The sequence below is a fragment of the Actinia tenebrosa genome, unplaced genomic scaffold (genome assembly GCF_029948245.1).
Source record: "Actinia tenebrosa isolate PJP-AT-01 unplaced genomic scaffold, QUT_ActTen_1.0 PGA_scaffold0__85_contigs__length_37466705, whole genome shotgun sequence".
In the NCBI taxonomy this organism is placed as follows: Eukaryota; Metazoa; Cnidaria; class Anthozoa; order Actiniaria; family Actiniidae; genus Actinia; species Actinia tenebrosa.
Genome location: NW_028292569.1, coordinates 25,908,045 through 25,927,924, shown reverse-complemented (window position 1 = coordinate 25,927,924; position 19,880 = coordinate 25,908,045). Strand labels below are relative to the sequence as shown.

Below are 19,880 nucleotides of genomic sequence, written 5' to 3'. Positions count from 1 at the left end.
GACAACAGAAATGCAATAGACCCTCTCTTGTAACCTACTTAGTGTAACGTCCATTAGTGTATGTAACTTTTCTTATAATAAAAAAAACCCAGACTGATTCATCAATAAATTTTAATGATAGAAACAACTCGCAAACCTTCAAAAATTCAACGTGAAATTTGTTGATCAAAATACTATAATGATTTTTCCTTGTTTTTTTTTCTTTTTTTTTCTTTCTTTTTTTTTTTCTTTTTTTTTTGTATTTTCTACCACATAAACAGGTATTTGTAAACCTTTTACATGATCAATAATTGATGCTTGAATAATATTATTCAAACATGGAACATGTTATCCAAGAATAATTAAATTCTTTTACAATTGGTTTTCTTCCATTTTCACTCCTGTTTTGTGCTGTGTTCCCGGATGTCCCCCAACAATACGTCCAGTTTACTGAATGTTTCATGGACCAAAGAATGAGCCTGGGGAAAAAAATGTCTTTCTTGAATCACCTTTTGGGTAAGGATGAAGGGTGCGGTGATACAGTTAGAAATGTTTAAATTGATTATTACTTAAAATAGCTCCCTTCTCAAAAGTATCTTGGATGCAAGGCTACATGGAAGTACGAATCCAATTTTTCTCACTGGAATTTGTGCCAACTTGGGTGGGTGAGGGGTGCGGGCGTGCGTGGGGGTGGGGGGGGGGGTGGCTGGCGGGGGGGGGTGGGGGTGGGGTGGGGGGTGGGGGGCGGGTGGGGGTACGGGGGGGGGGGGGGGGGGGGGGGTGGTGGGGGTGGGTGCGGCGTGGGTGGGGTTGGGGGGTGGTGTTCGCGGTTCTGGTGGGTGGTGGCTGGTTTGGTGGTCTTCTGTTTTGTTTTTTTTCTTTGTTTTTTTTTTTTTTTTGGGTTGATTTGTTTTCTTTCTTTTTTTTTTTTTTTTTTTTTCTCTCTCTTTCTTTTTTTTTTTCTTTTTTCTTTTCTTTTTCTTTCTTTTTTGTTCCTTTTTTTCTTTCTTTTTTTTCTTTTTTTTTTTTTGTATTTTCATGTTAGCCTTGCATTCAAGTCAATTTTAAGAATGGTCCATTGCAAACAATCCATTGCTTTAATGCAGATTTTATCCGAGACTGAAGGTAAGTTGGTGACACTCAAATAGGTTCCTTTTTGAGCAAGTGCATGTATACACATAAACCAGGCAATAATGTGTTAATCTGGATGCCATTTGAGAGTCATGGTGAATAAAGCTAGTGCAGACAGAAAGGAATTTTTGGCACACGTCATTTTACCTACCTGAGTGTAAAACTTTTCTTTGTATTTGGCTTCAATGACTGGATCAACTTTTTCTGTTTCTTCTCCACTTGCTGGAGTCTGAATGACAAATCAATATTAAAAATAACAAATCTGGCAACACATGCAAAGCAAAGCCTATAGATATTTTGGAGTGTAAAAAGGGGAAGTAACTAAAAGTAAAAAGTCTTACCACTGGCCTGTCTGCAGACTCACTCAGGGTTGGTTTAGAGGACTGTGATGTAGGAGTTGTTGTAGTAACAGCACCTGTGTTTGTGACCAGGAAAAAACTACTTTTAACTTCAAAATAACAAGAACTGTATTTAAAAAGATAGTACACCAGATTCATAAGAAAAAGCTGTGCTCTGCACACCAGCCAATCATTAACCAGGATTCTTGGCTGTCTATTTTATACGAATCATGTGACCTCAACAGTAGCCAATCATAAGTGGGACTTTTGCCTCTGTAATTTATACAAATCACATGACTTCTACAGCCAATGAAATATCAGGATTTCTACTTACTTCTTCCACCCTTTTTAGCAGAAAGTTTGGATCTTGTAGAAGTTGGTCGCTCCTATTAAAGATAAAAGCCATTTTCTCTAAAAATTAAACAGCTACGTGCGTCATGCCATCGTTTACTTTAGGATCATGTGTCAGGTTTATATCGTTTCACCCCTCAACATCACAACTCACATGTTGCCATATCACACAATAATAATAATAATAATAATAATAATAGGCTTTATTTCATGAGGATAAACACATAACAGTAGTTGAAAAAAAATCCGATGACTCTGTGGCCTTCAACAATGCATCACCAAAGTAGCAACACCTTGTTTGTGGTTACATCATCAGTGACGTCACATCCTGTTTACTCACATGATCAGCCTTGCCTCCTTTCTTGTCTTTTCTGTCTGATTTCTTGCTGTCTGGCTTCAGATGGTCAGTGACTTTACGACCTCTCTTGTCCACTATGAGCAAGAAAAATAAATATTAATACATCTTATCACTCAAGGGAATGACACGTGGTCTGAAATGGGAAAACATTACACCATAGCTGAAAAGCATTACTAGTAAAGAAAGAAATAATACTCAAGGGAATGACACGTGGTCTGAAATGGGAAAACATTGCACCATAGCTGAAAAGCATTCCTAGTAAAGAAAGAAATAATACTCAAGGGAATGACACATGGTCTGAAATGGGAAAACATTGCACCATAGCTGAAAAGCATTCCTAGTAAAGAAAGAAATAATACTCAAGGGAATGACACATGGTCTGAAATGGGAAAACATTGCACCATAGCTGAAAAGCATTCCTAGTAAAGAAAGAAATAATACTCAAGGGAATGACACATGCCCAGCTACCTGTAAGGGATTAGTTCAAGTTCATTCTTACCCTCATCTTGTGATGTATCTTCTAACATCTCTTTCTCAGGTAATCCTAACACTGATCTTATCATGACCGACTGTCCAACCATATTATCAACCATCTCACACAATAACTGATACCTACAACAAAACATTGCATCATTAGAACTTCAATAAACTCCATAACACTCAAGTGGTCACATCCAAAGCTTAGAAGTGACAGCGCGTGAGATCAATGTTTAAACGAGAGTATCTCTATTTGACGGAGTCGGGTTCCCTGTGGTTTAATATCAAGTCAACTTACGTTGCGCTGTACATGGCTTGCTTGATTGGCGTCATTGGAGGAAAAGATAGAGTTACGATGGAGAGATTGAGCTTCTGTAACAGCCCATCTCGTTGTTCCTCATCCTCTACAGCCATTATGCGCTGTTGAATGACAAAATATCAATCAAAAATATTCATTTGACTTTGTTAGCTTTTACTTCTGGTTTTTCAGCATCTGCCTATGCTACATCCGATTTTGATACTATGGGTTTCCCACTTCCGGTTTCCCACTTCCGGTTTCCCACTTCCTGTTTTTATAAATGCGTATATTAATGAAAATTTATTTTGATGACAAAGTAAGAGCCAACTTAAGTCCCTACCTGTTGAAGCCCCTTGAGAGAAAGGTCCCACTCTGTCTCAGGCTCCAGTTCAGAGTAAAGTGTCTTCAGCTCACGAACAACCTCATCATGAAAATGCATCTAGAAACAAGAGAAAAAGGATTTGCATGTTGAGGATTTGTAGCATAGTTGCCATGGTAATGAGATTTCTAGGTTGCTAAGGTAGCGACTTACCCCTTCGTTCATTCTTGAAAATACTTCTTCCTCCTGCCAAAAATAGCAATTAATTAATTAATCATTTATTCATTTACTAATACATTTATTCAATCCTTTTCTTACTGGTAAAGTTTGTTCAGAAGGTAGTATGAATGTAACTCGAGCAAAACATCCTACACTAATAAGATTTTAAAATGGACAATACTAATAGAGTGTTTTCACATGACATCACAGCCGCCATATTGGTGAACCTTTGACAATAACTTTGTCATTATTTTCTTTTGTTATTTACACCAATATGGCAACCATCTCTGTTGTCAGACATGACGTCACAGCCGCCATATTGGTGAACCTTTGACAATAACTTTGTCATTATTTTCTTTTGTTATTTACACCAATATGGCCATCATCTCTGTTGTCAGACATGACGTCACAGCCACCATATTGGTGAACCTTTGACAATAACTTTGTCATTAGTTTCTTTTGTTAGGAACACCAATATGGCTGCCATCTCTATTGTCAGACATGACGTCACAGCCATCATATTGGTGCACCTTTGACAATAACTTTGTCATTAGTTTCTTTTGTTAGGTACACTAATATGGCTGCCATCTCTATTTTCAGCTAACCCTCTAGGGACTGGGTGAAAACATCCTATATGAGTGTTACTATTCATACCGTGATGTAGGCATCAATAGGGGAGTGTGCTCTCTCAGGCGTTCTAATCCCATCCAGTATCTCTTGTAAAATTCTTGATGCTGCTTCAACTGCTTCTCTGTGCACAAGGTCTTCTTCAATTTCTTTACGAGTCTCTGCATAAATATCATCCTTAACAGCAATTCCTGTTATCAGAACCAGCCAAACAGGTTATGGAGAGATTAGAGTACATATACTAAAGCAAGAGTAACTTGAATATTCTATAATGTCTTGCACATCTATGATATGTTGCGACTGAATAGCCATGAGATGTAGCTGTGTGCATGTTCCATTTAGTAAGCTTTCGCTGGTTTAAACCATTAGAATGTCCCATGATGAACTGTACGCACGAAATGTGCAACCATTATGAGACTGAGCATCCTTGTCGCTATGGAGCTGTGCCCACCTCTCATTACCAAGCTTTCATTTCTAAGTCATTTCAATATCCCACAATGCACTCTACACCAGATAATGACATCCCATGATAAACTACAGGCCTAACCCCATGGGCTACGCACCTCTAAGATCAATCCTAATAGCTGCCCCTCCACACAAGACAGGCTGGGTTAATAGCTCCCAGCTCTCAGAGAAGATCCCAGGATTTGAGGACTTGAAAATGAAGGGAAACTTCATGGTGTCTCCAGGAAGAATCACTCCACTGTTGGTATCAAAATAGAAGCGTTGTATTCGGCCTGCAAGACGTGTGCCGAGGGTGTTGACTTTAGGAATCATCTGAAATCGTACATGGATAAATCAATGTTACAACCAATATGATAGTCCAGTCTACTGTATGTCAAGGCATGAATAACTCACAGATTGAACCCTGAAACAACCTCTGGGCTGATCTAAGTCAGGGCATGACTAACTCACAGATCAAACCCTGAAACAACCTCTGGGCTGATCTAAGTCAGGGCATGGCTAACTCACAGATTGAACCCTGAAACAACCTCTGGGCTGATCTAAGTCAGGGCATGGCTAACTCACAGATAGAACCCTGAAACAACCTCTGGGCTGATCTAAGTCAGGGCATGGCTAACTCACAGATAGAACCCTGAAACAACCTCTGGGCTGAACTAAGTCAGGGCATGGCTAACTCACAGATAGAACCCTGAAACAACCTCTGGGCTGAACTAAGTCAGGGCATAGCTAGTTAGGAATTCAGCTAGTTATGTTATGGTCAAGTTTTGCGGAGGGGGGAAAACTGAAGAACTTAGAGAAAAACCCTTGAATCAAGGAAGAGATTCTTTAAAAAACTCTTCCAGATGACTGTGATATATCATGCAGAGTCCAGGAATTGAACTCAAGACCCCAGAGGTTAAAGGCAAGTTTACTACCATTACAACATTCTTAATTTTCCAACTTAAATCGTAAAAAATTTCAGTCTGTCAGCCAACATACCTTCCAAGAGTAATATATAACAGTGGTTCCATCATTACAGATGTTCAACAAGGAAACAGCTCTCTCCTTTGTATGGGCTTCAAAAGAAACACGAGACGTCACACCCACTCGACCAAGTCCACTTGTACTAGATCCACTCCAATGTGCTGTTTGGCCATTAATGGTCAGGGATGGCCCTATGGTAGGTTGTGGAATAATATCAGCAAAGCTGCCGAGGGGATCTCTGTAGCAATTAATGAAAACATTTGAAGATTGGTTAAAGGTCTATATCTATCTTCTATTTCATTTACTCCTACTCTTTCTAACTTATTCCCTTTTCATGTCCATTCTATTTCCCATTTGTTCATCCTTTATCTCATTCCTCCATCCTGTTTTTTTATTTGTCTATCATTTTTCCCATCCAGGCCAAACAAAAAAATAAGTGTGTTTCCTGTTGCACAACCGACCCTAATTTTCTTGCCAATCTTTGTCGACCCTAATATTTTTTTCATACCCAAATGCACCATTTCCATTTTTAAGCTCATTTTCACTGTAGTATCAGTAAAAAATTTCACCTACCGACCCCAATTATTTTTCTCATGCAACAGGAAACACACTAATGTTTTTGTTTGGCCCCATTTATTTCTTTCCCATCCATCTATCCCATTCACCAATCCCTTTTCTTATCTTCCTTCCCATCGCAATACCTTATTTCAGGTGATCGTTCATCAAGTTCTGGTTCATCTTCTTCTGGCACCGTAGACATTGTATGTTTGGACATATGAGGAGGGTTACTAGACCCTATGATCTCTAAGTCATCCATGTACTGAGAACAACAATGAATGAATATAATAGAAAAGCTTTTCTCACTCATTCTTTGAACCATTCACAGCATACGTCATCACTTCTCATGCAGTGAAAGCATAGGAATATTACAATACCACATAATAATATAGCAGTGTGCCAGTACTATTAGCTTTTCACCTTCACAGGAATAACTCTACCTTACTTACCGGCATATGTGGATCAATTTCATTCATGACATCACTGAGTTGCTCTGTTCGCTCCTTCAAATATTTAGAAGCATGCCAGGGGTAGTGGACGGCAGACTTTCTGTGAGTGTCTGACCACTCTATACCTGCACAGACAGACAGAGAGACAAGCAGTCAGACATATGGGCAGAAATTTAGACCCATGGACAGACAGACAGATAGAGAAATAGAAAGATGGACTGCCAGAGAAATATACCAACATATGAGAATACAGAGAGATAGATTATTGGACAGACAAATCAGATTTTCAGACCATCAGACAGTCAGACAGACAGACAGTCAGACAGACAAATCAGATTTTCAGACCATCAGACAGACAGACAGACAGACAGTCAGACAGACAAATCAGATTTTCAGACCATCAGACAGACAGAAAGACAGTCAGACAGACAGACAGTCAGACAGACAGACAGACAGTCAGACAGACAGTCAGACAAACAGGCAGACAGTCAGACAGACAGACAAACAGACAGAAAGTCAGACAGTCAGACAGACAGACAGTCAGATAGACAAATCAGATTTTCAGACCATCAGACAGACAGAAAGACAGTCAGACAGACAGACAGTCAGACAGACAGTCAGACAAACAGGCAGACAGTCAGACAGACAGACAGTCAGACAGACAGTCAGACCATCAGACAGGCAGTCAGACGCTTAGATGATTAATAACATTTGAAAATAATAAAAAGTGGAAAAACATTGATAAAATAGAAAAGAAGTACAGAAAACACCAATGCTTGCTGCGTGCAGTTACAGAGTATTTCATGTGTTATACTAACCCATTTCATTCTTGACAGATATGGATTTCCCAATATGTTCCATTGGAGGGGGATAACCTCTTTGTGTCTGGCTTAAGGTGGTCCTGAATAGAATAAGAATACAAATTATGTTTTAGGAACTGCAGAGCAGACGTTAGACTGGGAGGGGGGGTGTGGATAGAGCAGATGTTGGACCAGGGGTGTGATGTACATAGAGCAGACTTGGAACTCTGGGGGGGGGGGGGGGGGGTCAGGTTGATTTGGATAGAGCACACATTGGACTGGAAGGTGGGGGGGGCGGGGGTGATGTGGAAAATAATCAGAAGCCCACCCCTTGGAAACTACAGCATCAGTGCTAACAGCATTCTTAACTTACATTATTCCAGTTTCATCATTTCCAATCTGTTCAACTTGCTTCCAAAATTCACTGCCGACTCGATCTGAAAAGCATTCAACAGCTAAATTTTGTGTAGAGCTATTGTAATTAGAAGATGAACAACTATTAATAGTGTTATTAATAGTGTTATATGTCATTATGGATGATTAAATTTTGTAATATGATCATTGATTATGAACATGATGATGGTGATGATGATACTCGATGATGCATGATGATGATGCATGATGATGATGCATGATGATGATGCATGATGATGATACATGATGATGATGAATGATGATGATACATGATGATGATACATGATGATGACAGATGATGATTATACATGATGATGATGATACATGATGATGATACATGATGGTGATACATAATGATGATACATGATGATGATGATGCATGATGATGACAGATGATGATGAGGATACAACATTAAGATACATATATACATGATAATATGACTATCCAACCAGTAACTTACATCCTTTGCCATAATCCAAAGAAGGAATTGCTCTGTCAATCACATGCCTGGAATAAAAGAAACAATGTTTTTTCCTTCATACTTTTCTCACTCAACAATTTCCATGTGGTACACACTTCAACAAACCTTTGTTCTTGTGTCTTTCTATAGTCTTCACTTTGATTCATGACCAGCATGTCTCTAGCAGTACCCAGCCTCTCTACATCAAAATATCAACACAAACATTGATATAAACTAGTATAAGCTAACTTTATTGATGTATGAAGGATGCACTATGTGTAATAAAGTCATGCCCACCATGGATGTTGCCAAAATATGATGATGTTTCTCTCAACATCTCAATTGGCCCAAAACAAATATGTTTTTTCACTTTATAAAAACAATGGTGCAAAACCTCAAGACTACCCTCCCCTCCCATGTTATTCATGTACCTGATAGATAGTCTTGTTATCACCCTCCCCTCCCATGTCATTCATTTACCTGATAGATAGTTTTGCTGTCTCTGTCTCTCATACATCCTTTCTTCCCAGTTGACAAGAGCATTACTCTCATCAATCTACATGATGGAAAAATATCCCATCAGAGTAAAAATATTAACATAAGGAAAAATAAAGTCTATAGATTCTTAAATAAAATTACAGTTTCGTGATAACTAATACAATTTAAAAAAATACATCAAGCATATCTATAATGAAATAAAGCACTTTCCTTGTGACACTACCTTTTGCTGTCTCTATCCCTACCCACCCACCCCACCCCCATGGTATTTACTCACCCTTGTTTGGTAGACATGTGCAGGATGGGATGTCTTGGGTTTCTTTGGAGACTTTGACTGTGGCCTTATCTCTTTGCCATGCTGAAGAATGAAATATTAAAAAGCATATTTATACAACACATTTATTTAGTCTGTTCACAGTTCACCCTGCACTATCTTGAAAGGTTACAGTGCATCGAAGAACAAGAACAGCAGTAGACGTGCAATTAATGATAGAGACTTATTCATGCACATTGGACAATTAATGTCTCTATTGAACAATAAAAGGAAATGTTTCAATGTAATTGAATGTAATACTGTCATCAATCTTATATTGTGGATAGCCAGACAAAAAAGTCACCCAACACAAAATTTCCCAATAATAGCAAAAAAACAAACCTTGATTTTTTTTCAAAAATTCAGCTAAAAAGTATGAGTTATGAACACTAGCAATAAAATTACAGGCTAAAAGCTGCAAATTCAGAGTAAAAAACGTGTACCGGTCCGGACAATCCATTGAACCGAAGTCCAGTCCAGTCCAGCCATGCTCGGTTCCCGATTTTCCAAAATTAAAAAACTCTCATAATTCAGAATTTAGAAGCGCAAATCAAATTTTAGAGGTTGGGCATGTTTTTTCAATACAATAAGATCATCTACATCCATTTAAAAGCTGAAAATTCTATGAAAAAAATTTTGGTTATCCAAGATCCAGTAACTGACCTGCAGTCCAATCCCACAGTGTACACAAATCCGGATTTTCCAAAATGAAGAATATCTTAAGATACAGAATTTAGAAGCATTCCTCTGACTACTGAATTAGACCTGGCCTATTCGCATATGTCCAAGTTTGGCAGCCTGATCCTGGACAGCATATAGTAGTCTTATTATATCTATAATTATTATTAATACAGCTTCTCATTAATCCCATATAGGTAACTGTCCAATTATTTTCTTAATTGGACAGGTCTTGTTGATATGGGATTAATTAGGCAGCTGTATAATTAATAGGTAATGGGATTTCATGCTCCTCAATCAAGAAATAATTAGACTCGAAAAATTCCTCCGACTGCCAAATACGACTCGGCCTACGAACTCATCCAATTTTGTCAGTCCTCGGAATTTTTCCCGTCGAATTATTTCTTGAGTGGACAGCATGGAGTCCTATTACATATACTAATAGAGACCTCACCCAATGACAAGCATCGAGGAGAACGGGTCGTCCTTCACAAATTTGCAAGATAATGATCCTATTGAAGGGTGCACATGTGTAGAACGATAGAAAACAATGACCTTTCCCCAACCCCGCCCCTAAACCTAACCAATCACAGGGGACGCTGCAAATTCGTGTTAATGATTTACCAGTGATTCTAATAAATGCAGTGATTGAATGATGGAATCTCAGTAAGTGATTTGCTGTTCTAACACGGCCGACCGGGGGAAACTCGAAAGATTGCCCCAGCCGTAACAGTAAAGACTCTGTGGCTACAGTGCATCTGAAGGTATGTCAAATTTTGATTTAAACACCGAGGAAATCGATGAAAACACGCAAAGAGAAAAGAAAATGACAGAGAAGGGCACAGCCTTTAAATTGGACTTGCTAGATCGTGATCGAATTACGGCCCAAAGAAATTGGCGCAAACAGTTTAATATAGTGAATGGATTGCTAGCAGACTCGGAGGATGTCAACCGGCTTCTTAGTGAAAGGGGTCTGTTGGAAGCAAAAATGGAGATTCTCGCCGGCGCGAATGAAAGGCTAGAAGAGGCTTTAGACGTAACAGAAAGACGCGTAGCGAGCGAGAAATTTGAGACGATCGACCAACAGCACTCTGACCTCCTAAAAGAAGTAAACAAAAGGTTAAGCGATTTAAAAAGGCTAAATGAAGACGAAAGATCTTCGATCTCGGGCTCATCTCGCAGCTCGAGATCAACTCGCTCTAGTAAATCCAGCAATTCCGCGTTTGCAAGAAAGGCCGAGATGGCTGGCATGATCGCGAGACTCGGCGCAGAGTTAAAATTTCAAGACTTAGAAGCACAAAGAGCCGACGCGCTAAGAAAACAAGAGGCTGAGATGACGAAGTTTCGAATTGCTAAGAATCTAGCGCTTGCGAAGGCCGAAATGAACGCGATTGCCAAGGTACAAGAAGCAGAGCTAGGATTAGTCGACGGCGCATTTGATTTGCCTAAAGAAGATGACACAGAGAAAGATTTAAACAAATATTTGAGTATGCAACTTGACTCCGTCAAAGAAGCCCCGCAACACGATCCTGTCATGCAATCTACGCATCATGCAGCTAACATATCAGAATCCCATATCCATGCAAAAGAATCTAAGTCGACTAAGTCGGAAAACCTTGGTTTCGAATCCAAATCTAAGTCAGAAAATCTTGATTTCGAGTCCAAGTATAAGACAGATCCAGAGCTAAAAAGTTATTCGAAATCTTCGAACTCGTCTGTAAATCCTTTCACCTCAACTCGCGTCATAGGCACACCATTTGACAACTATCCGTCAACACATTTGAACACACGGAACCCATTTGATCCACCAACGGATTTATTTGACGATGTTGACGCATCGCAGTTCGTGTCTTACCGAGAAACAAACGTGCATAGTAGTACACCAAGCTCGAATAATGATAACGCCCTCTGCAGATTGGCAGATTTGTTGTCCGAAAGACGCAACATAGATAGTCTTCCCCTTCCGGAACCGGAAATCTTCAGAGGCAGTATGTTCCATTATCCTAATTGGCTTAAATCCTTTGAGACTATAATAGAAAGCCGAATAGAAAGTCCAGCTCAACGGCTGTATTATCTTGGAAAATACACCGCGGGGGAAGCCAAAGAAGCGATTAGCGGTCTCCTATGTTTGGATAGCAAGGACGCGTACCTTCAGGCAAAGGGTATACTAGCATATCGGTACGGGAACCCCTTCCTTGTGGCTGACGCATACAGAAAGAAACTAAGTGATTGGCCGAAAATCCCTCCAAACGATGGAGTTAGTTTGCGGAAATTTTCCGATTTTTTATTCCATTGCTTGGCCGCAATGCAGAACGTTAAGTATCTAAAGGTGCTAAACGATCCGGAAGAAAACCAAAAAATGGCCAAGAAACTTCCAAGATACTTAGTAGATCGCTGGAGTCGAGAGGTAGATAGATGGATTAGCGGCGAACGAAGCGGCGTTTTGCTTCCCTTTGAAAGAGAGAATGAGATGGGATACCCACCATTCGCCGAGTTCTGCAATTTTATATCGCGCGAGGCAAGGATCGCATGCAATCCGGTAATCTCCAATAAAATCTTCAAAGAAGAAGAAAGTAAGAAAGAGGAAATAGCCAAACCTGTCAGAGTAGGAAGGATCTACAATCAGAGATCCCTCTTCACAGATTCCGCTGAAGTAAAGCGAGAAAATTCAGGATCCAAAAAGGACGACTCGAAGCAAGAAAGGTCAGTGCAGTGTGCGTCGTGCAAGGGACCACATAACCTAGACGACTGCAAGGCGTTCCTAAAGCTATCAGCTAAAGAGAGAGTAAGCTTCGTACGCGCGAAGGGACTCTGTCTCGGGTGCCTAAGATGGGGTCACATGCGAAAGGATTGCAGAAGGAGAGCAGTATGCAAGAGTTGCCACGGCTTCCATCCGACGTCTTTGCACGACGGTACGTTCGTTCCAAAGAAGGAATTGAAAGAGAACTCTGATCAAGAAATAGAGGTTAAGGAGGTTTCATCGAAATGTACGAAGATCAGTGACCAGAAACAAGACGACTGTGCCGCCCATTCCCTGATCGTTCCTGTATGGATACATCACAGCGACAATCCGTCCCAGGAAGTACTTGTATACGCTCTCTTAGACGACCAGTCAGACGGCTGTTTCATCAAGAATGACGTCGTTGAAAGAATGGCAGTGAAGGGAGTCCAAGTGAAGCTCAAATTGTCAACGGTACTTGCGGAACGTCTCATTGATTGTCAGAAGGTGAACGGTCTGGTGGTACGAGGCCTAAACGAAAGTGAGATCATCCCACTACCCGGAACGTATTCAAGAGAAATCATTCCAGCGAGAAGAGGACAGATTCCTCGACCAGAAACAGCTCGAAAGTGGCCACACCTGGAGCGTATAGCTGATCAACTGATGCCACACAGAAGCGACGTGGAAATCGGGTTGCTGATCGGTCTAAACTGCGCACGCGCAATCAAGCCAAGAGAAGTCATTCCGGGCAAGGACGATGAACCTTATGCGAAGAAGACTGCGCTAGGATGGGGAGTGATAGGCATAGTAGATCCTGACTGCAAGGATGTCCACGAGAAGTGCGGCTGCCATCGCATACTCGCCAGGGAGGTTGTAGGAGAGACCAAGAAACCACTTCACTTCTCCATGCGTACTCAAACAAAGGAAATAATGACACCATTTCAAGTTTCGAAGATGTTCGAACTTGACTTTGATGAATCACAAGACGAAGAGCGGACACTCTCTTACAATGACCGCAAGTTCATGCAAAGGATGAAAGATGGAATTAACCAAAGAGAGGATGGCCATTATGAAATTCCTCTACCCTTCAAAGATGATAGAATTAATCTGCCGAACAACAGAGAGTTAGCCGTAATCAGACTGATGAGGTTGAAAGGGAGGCTTGAAAAGGACGAAACCTACCGCAAGCATTACCAAGAATTCATGAAGGAGATGCTCAGTAAAGGTTATGCAGAAAAAGTTCCCCAGTCAAAGGAGAGCGGCGATGATGGTCAAGTGTGGTACATCCCGCATCACGGCGTCTATCACCCCCAGAAGAAGGATAAAATCAGAGTTGTCTTTGATGGCAGTGCGGAATACAAGGGCGAGTCACTCAACAGACATCTGCTTCAGGGACCGGACCTCACGAACAACCTCTCAGGAGTTCTGTGCCGATTCAGGAAAGAACCGGTAGCACTAATGTGTGACATCGAAGGAATGTTCCACCAAGTGAAGGTAAACGTCGAACATAGAAACTTTCTTAGGTTCCTTTGGTGGGAGGACGGTGATACGAACAATCCTTTGACAGAGTACAGGATGACAGTTCACCTTTTCGGAGCGGTCTCCTCACCTGGCTGTTCGAATTTTGCCTTGAAATCAACAGCCGACGACTACGAGATCGAGTTTGGCAAGGAAGCAGCAGAGTTCATTAGGAATGATTTCTATGTAGACGATGGGTTAAAGTCCGTTCCAACCATTGCGCAAGCCATCGCTCTTATTGGGAACACGAAGGCACTCTGCCAGAGGGGTGGCTTCAACCTGCACAAGTTCCTATCGAACAGTAAAGCAGTTATAGAATCAATCCCAATTGAGTCACGCGCGAAAGGTTTAAAGAATCTTGACATAACCAAGGACCTGTTGCCCATCGAGAGAGCCCTGGGAGTGCAATGGTGTATAGAGTCGGATCAGCTGCAGTTCAAGATCGAACTGAAGGACAGGCCATTGACGAGAAGAGGAATATTAGCAACGGTAAGCTCTATTTACGACCCCCTGGGCATGGTAGCTCCCTTTGTTCTTGTGGGCAAAAGGATACTCCAAGACCTTACCAGAGACAATGTTGGATGGGACGATAAAGTACCAGAGTCAATCAGACCTCGTTGGGAGAAGTGGAGGAGCGAGCTGCATCGCCTGGCCGAATTAAAGATTCCTAGATGCTACAAACCTGAAGGCTTTGGAGAGTGCAAGACCGTCGAGATACACAACTTCTCCGATGCAAGCACCAACGGCTATGGCCAGTGCTCCTACCTTAGAATGGTGAACGATCGTGACGAGATACATTGCGCCCTGGTAATGGCAAAGGCTAGAGTGACACCACTCAGACCTATAACAGTGCCTCGCCTAGAACTCACGGCAGCATTGGTATCCGCCAAGGTTAGCGGCTTTCTGAAGAAAGAGTTGAAATACGAAGAAATAGCAGAAGTGTTCTGGACGGACAGTAAAGTCGTTCTTGGTTATATATCCAACGATGCAAGGCGTTTTCACACGTTCGTGGCAAACCGCGTTCAGCAAATTCGTGAACGCTCCTCGCCTCACCAATGGAAGTACGTGGAAACAAGCATGAATCCGGCTGACGACGCTTCCAGAGGTCTTAGTGCTCAAGAGCTGATCGAGAACAAACGATGGTGGAATGGCCCAAGCTTCCTTTGGCACCCAATCAAAGAGTCCCAGACTTTATCAGAAACCTTCACAGTTATCAACCACAGCGATCCAGAAGTGAAGAAAGTCACAGCCTTAGCAACGCACTCAAAGGAATACCCAACAATATTGGAGCGTGTCAAGTACTTTTCAGATTGGTATCGCGCCAAGAGAGCCATCGTGATATGCAAGAAATTTGTGCAGAAGCTAGCCTGGACGATAAACGCACGCAAGGAAAGGGTGGATCCCTATAAAAGTCGAAGAGACGGAACGTCAACAAGGGAAAGAGTTCAGTTCGATGTGCAAGACCTACAACAAGCGGAAACTCTGATCCTGAAGGCTGTCCAGAGCCAATCCTTTCCTGAAGAAATGAGAGCTCTAAAAGCCCTGGGACGTCCAGCAGAAAAGATTGTGAAATCTAGCTCTCTTCTCCGTCTGAGTCCGTTTCTTGACGAAAACCAGGTTCTCCGCGTTGGTGGCAGAATCGGATTGGCCGACCTTCCCTTCCAAGTGAAACATCCCGTTATCCTCCCAAAGAAATGTCACGTGACAGGTCTAGTAATCCGCCACTATCATCAGAGAGCCCACCAAGGCAAGGCAAGAACACTAGCAGACATACGCGCTGCTGGCTTGTGGATTATTGATGGAAGCTCAGCAGTGGGACACTACATCTCCAAATGCGTCGCATGTCAAAGGCTGAGAGGCACCACTCAGAAACAGAAAATGAGTGATCTTCCTAAAGACAGACTGGAAGAAGCTCCACCTTTCACATACAGTGCGGTGGACTACTTCGGCCCCTGGTACATAAAGGAAGGAAGACGTGAGCTGAAAAGGTACGGAGTCCTATTCACCTGCATGGCCTCACGTGCGGTTCACATAGAAACAGTAGCATCGCTGACAACAGATTCCTTCATCAACGCCTACCGAAGGTTTACCGGACGGCGTGGACCAGTGCGCCAATTAAGATCGGATCAAGGAACGAACTTTGTGGGTGCTAGAAATGAGCTTGACGCAGCCATGAAGGAAATGGACCAAGATGCCATAAAGAGAGAGCTGATAAAGACCAATTGCGATTGGATACAGTTTAAGATGAATGTCCCGCACGCAAGCCACATGGGCGGCGTGTGGGAAAGGCAGATTCGCAGCGTGAGAAGCGTGCTAACAGCTCTGCTACAGACTCATGGAAAGCAACTCGATGATGAATCCTTGAGGACACTGATGATCGAAGCAGAAGCGATAGTAAACAGCCGCCCCCTCACTACCAACGGTCTCACAGAACCAGATTCCTTAGATGCATTAACGCCGAGTCACTTGCTGACCATGAAGACTACGATAGTAATGCCTCCACCGGGAGATTTCCAGAGGGCGGACCTATACTCAAGAAAAAGATGGCGCAGAGTCCAACACCTAACCAATGAGTTCTGGCAACGTTGGAGAAGATGTTACTTACAGTCTCTGCAAGAACGACAAAAGTGGTTGCGCCCCCGAAAGAATCTGTCAGTGGATGACATCGTCATACTGAAGGATGCGGACAACCCGAGATCTAAGTGGCAGCTCGCACGCATTGTACAGCCATATAAAGACGAAGACGGCTACGTCCGCAAAGTCAAGATTGCTGTCTCCTCTCCTCACCTCGATTCCTCAGGAAGAAGAACCGGCTCCAAGATGACATACTTAGAAAGGCCGATCCACAAGCTTGTTCTGCTCCTGAGAAGCGATGACAACTAATAAATGAGAGACCAGGGAGTCCCAGCCAAGGAGCCATATAACGTGAATATCCAAGTTGAACACTGAATATTGAACATTTTTTAGTAATATATATAGTTTGTTTTGTTTGGGGTAAATTGTAATCACAATTTAGGGGAGCCATGTTAATGATTTACCAGTGATTCTAATAAATGCAGTGATTGAATGATGGAATCTCAGTAAGTGATTTGCTGTTCTAACACGGCCGACCGGGGGAAACTCGAAAGATTGCCCCAGCCGTAACACTCACCCAGGAGAACAACTCCAAAATGATGACACAAGCATGTTTCCAAAATGGTGATTTGTGTGCGCTTGTCATCTTAAGCGTCGTTTCACATCCTAGAGAGAACAGTAACGGCAAGGACAACAGTGTGCACATGAAAAACCTTTTGAAAATGTCCTGGCACCATCATCTCAGCATTGCTATCCTGTTATTGCTGTTTGCATGTCTCTAATGACATTTGTGGAGTACATATAATACACATTGCTTGAAGATTGATTGCATTAACTTACTGTAAAAGATCCAGAGAATGGAGGAAGATTCTGCAAAAGGTATTCACAGAATGATTAATGATAACTCATAATATTAAAAAACTCCATACATTTATCATCATTCAATAGTCCCCTTCACAGTTCCTTGCGCCATCTTGAAAGGTAGCCGAGCCTTTGCATCGAAGCGAGACGAATGGTGAGCTTGCAACTATAGAGACCTTTTTTAACACCTTGGACAATTATTCACATGTCTCTATCATTGCAAACTCACCGTTCGTCTCGCTTCAGTGTAAAGACCTACCTTTCAAGATGGCGCCGGAAACTGTGAAGGGGACTATCGACACTGAAATTGAGCTTGGGATACCTGTGGCTGTTGTCTTACCTCAATGTCTCCTCTACTGATGGCCTCTTGATAGAAATCATCCCAGGATCCCAGAATACTGTGAGGGTGAACTTGACCCTCTGAATCAAAAACTGGACCTGCCGACCCTAATAATAGAAAAGACAGTTTAGAGAGTATTAGATTAGAGAGTCCAACTAGAGTGCAAATAATATACCCGTTAAATAGATAGCTAGCTAACTAATTACTAACCTTTAGTGCCTAAGTCTAATTAGTTAAGATAGGTGAGCCGTGACGGGTAAACTAGTGAACGTGTGCTACTCAAGGGCGAGCATTTTTAAATATGAAGTATTGAGTGTTACTCTAGTAAACACCCTCATTGAATTCCTATGTTTTGTCTAATAGGACGTTTGCATTATGGTGTCGTTTGACTCCCACTACCATGATGCTGCGTGAATTTTCTTTCTTATTTAAATTTATATTTCCTCATGAGAATAGTAAGACAATTGGTGCTAATTAATTGAACAAAAGAAAGTGTGCAAGGGAGTCTGGCAGTAGAGGTCAATGACGCCATCAGGCAAACGTCCTATTTCATCCTAACTATTTCACGGGTATATTATTTGCACTCTATTAAACATTGTGTCTATTGATTTGTGACTCACAAGCGTTCATCCATTTCACATAATGTTGGTTCCTAATGAAATAGACCTCCTTGGCTCAGGCCATGTGTCATTCCTTTCAGAAAAAGATTCTTTGTTTGAGTTGTATCCATATCCATGTGTCTTTCATGTGCAACCGAGCGCAACCGTTAAACAAAGAAATGATATTCTAGGGAATGACATGTGGTCTGAAATGGGAAAATATTACGCTCGAGCCGAGGAGGTCTATTGGTCTTCCTGTGGTATCAGGTTCTTGATACTACAGGAAGACCAATATCAGGTTCTGTGGTAAATTCCCAAATAATTATTGTAATTCATTATAATTATTTCAACTTTTTCTGACCTGCTACTGGCTTGGATATGAGTGGTGCTTCAGGTGGAGCTGGTTTTGCAACTGTTATTCTTTGTAATAAAATAAATTTCAAATAACCAAATAAATTTACATATTTTCCTTGGATTATAACCATCCTCCCCCTAAACAAACCAAAAACCAAAACCAAAAAATGTCATTGAACCCTGAAACAACATCTGGGCTGATCTAAGTCAGGGCACAGCTAACTCACAGATTGAACCCTCAAACAACCTCTGGGATGATCTAAGTCAGGGCACTGCTAACTCACAGATTGAACCCTCAAACAATTTAGGGCTGATCAAGGTAAGTCAAAGTAAGGACATCTAACAAATAGAATAATCCGTTTCACAGTTCCCTGTGCCTTTGCACCAAATCAAGATGAACAGCGAGCTTGCAATGATAGAGACCTTTTTTAAACACCTTGGACAATATCGTTCGCATGTCTCTATCATTGCAAGTTCACCAAGGGAACTGCGAAGGAGGCTATTGGAGTTTAGTAATAATTTCTGGTAGCCAATCATAAAACAGGATTTATAACACATTAGCACATACTTTTTCCCAGTCTGGGGAGCTGTCTCTGGTGGAGTTTTCACTCTTGTTTTTCTGACTATCACCTTGGTGGATGGCTTCGGTTTGTCTGGTTTTCTTGGAACTCGCAGCTGAAATATTCAGATAAATTTCATCTCTCTCAATATGACAGGAAAGAAGGTTGGAGAGAAGACAGAAACTGAGGATAAAGGACTTAAAGGCAAGTGGTAGAGAGGAGAAAAGAAAAGAAGAGATCTTCATCTCGTCTTCACTCCACTATAGAGGAGTGGAGGCAAGATGAAAAGAGTTGAGAGAACAGGAAAGAAGAAAAAACAAGAGGAGAAAAAGTAGAAGACCAATACGGAGAGGAGATAAATTCTTTTGTCTTTCGTGTACCTTTTTTAGTTCATCGGGATTGATTGCTAATGATTCAATATCATCCCCACTTATCACTTTGCCTGGTACACTAAAAGTAACGTGTGAATTCATATGGTTTAAAACGCCATAGGATGAAACAGGGATAACAAAAGTTTATCTGGGGTGGTACATAAATGTTGCTTTTGTTTAGATTGATAGGCTGACAGCGACTGAAACTAATGACTACCCGGAAAATATCCATGAAAGAACTGGACCGATGAGCAATATAACAGGGTAGGGATCACAAATACTGACGGC

General features: G+C 41.5%; 1 protein-coding gene across 1 annotated transcript; it reads right to left on the bottom strand.

Annotated features, from left to right (window-relative positions):
• Positions 1-216: 216 nt before the first annotated feature.
• LOC116305013 (MYCBP-associated protein) lies at positions 217-19,694 on the bottom strand. Its single transcript, XM_089025635.1, has 25 exons — positions 19,602-19,694; positions 19,230-19,336; positions 18,669-18,727; positions 17,709-17,815; positions 17,348-17,377; positions 8,983-9,063; positions 8,688-8,763; positions 8,334-8,406; positions 8,208-8,254; positions 7,706-7,769; positions 7,351-7,433; positions 6,533-6,657; positions 6,227-6,345; positions 5,541-5,763; positions 4,661-4,874; positions 4,125-4,288; positions 3,465-3,497; positions 3,273-3,371; positions 2,933-3,054; positions 2,657-2,769; positions 2,140-2,231; positions 1,783-1,834; positions 1,452-1,525; positions 1,262-1,339; positions 217-458 (listed from the first exon to the last, which is right to left on the bottom strand). Exons 1-25 carry the CDS (start codon positions 19,692-19,694, stop codon positions 375-377), a joined length of 2,412 nt encoding a protein of 803 aa, XP_088881761.1. The 3' UTR covers positions 217-374.
• Positions 19,695-19,880: the final 186 nt, after the last annotated feature.

What these genes read in the sequence shown, in the direction of transcription:
- LOC116305013 (XM_089025635.1), bottom strand. Translation starts at nt 19,694, where the DNA reads ATGAATTCACACGTTACTTTTAGTGTACCAGGCAAAGTGATAAGTGGG. An exon ending in ACAGCAAAACTATCTATCAG is followed by an intron (nt 8,407 to 8,687) that starts GTAAATGAATGA and finishes ATTTTGATGTAG; the next exon opens with AGAGGCTGGGTACTGCTAGA. An exon ending in ATCTGTCAAGAATGAAATGG is followed by an intron (nt 6,658 to 7,350) that starts GTTAGTATAACA and finishes CTGTCTGTGCAG; the next exon opens with GTATAGAGTGGTCAGACACT.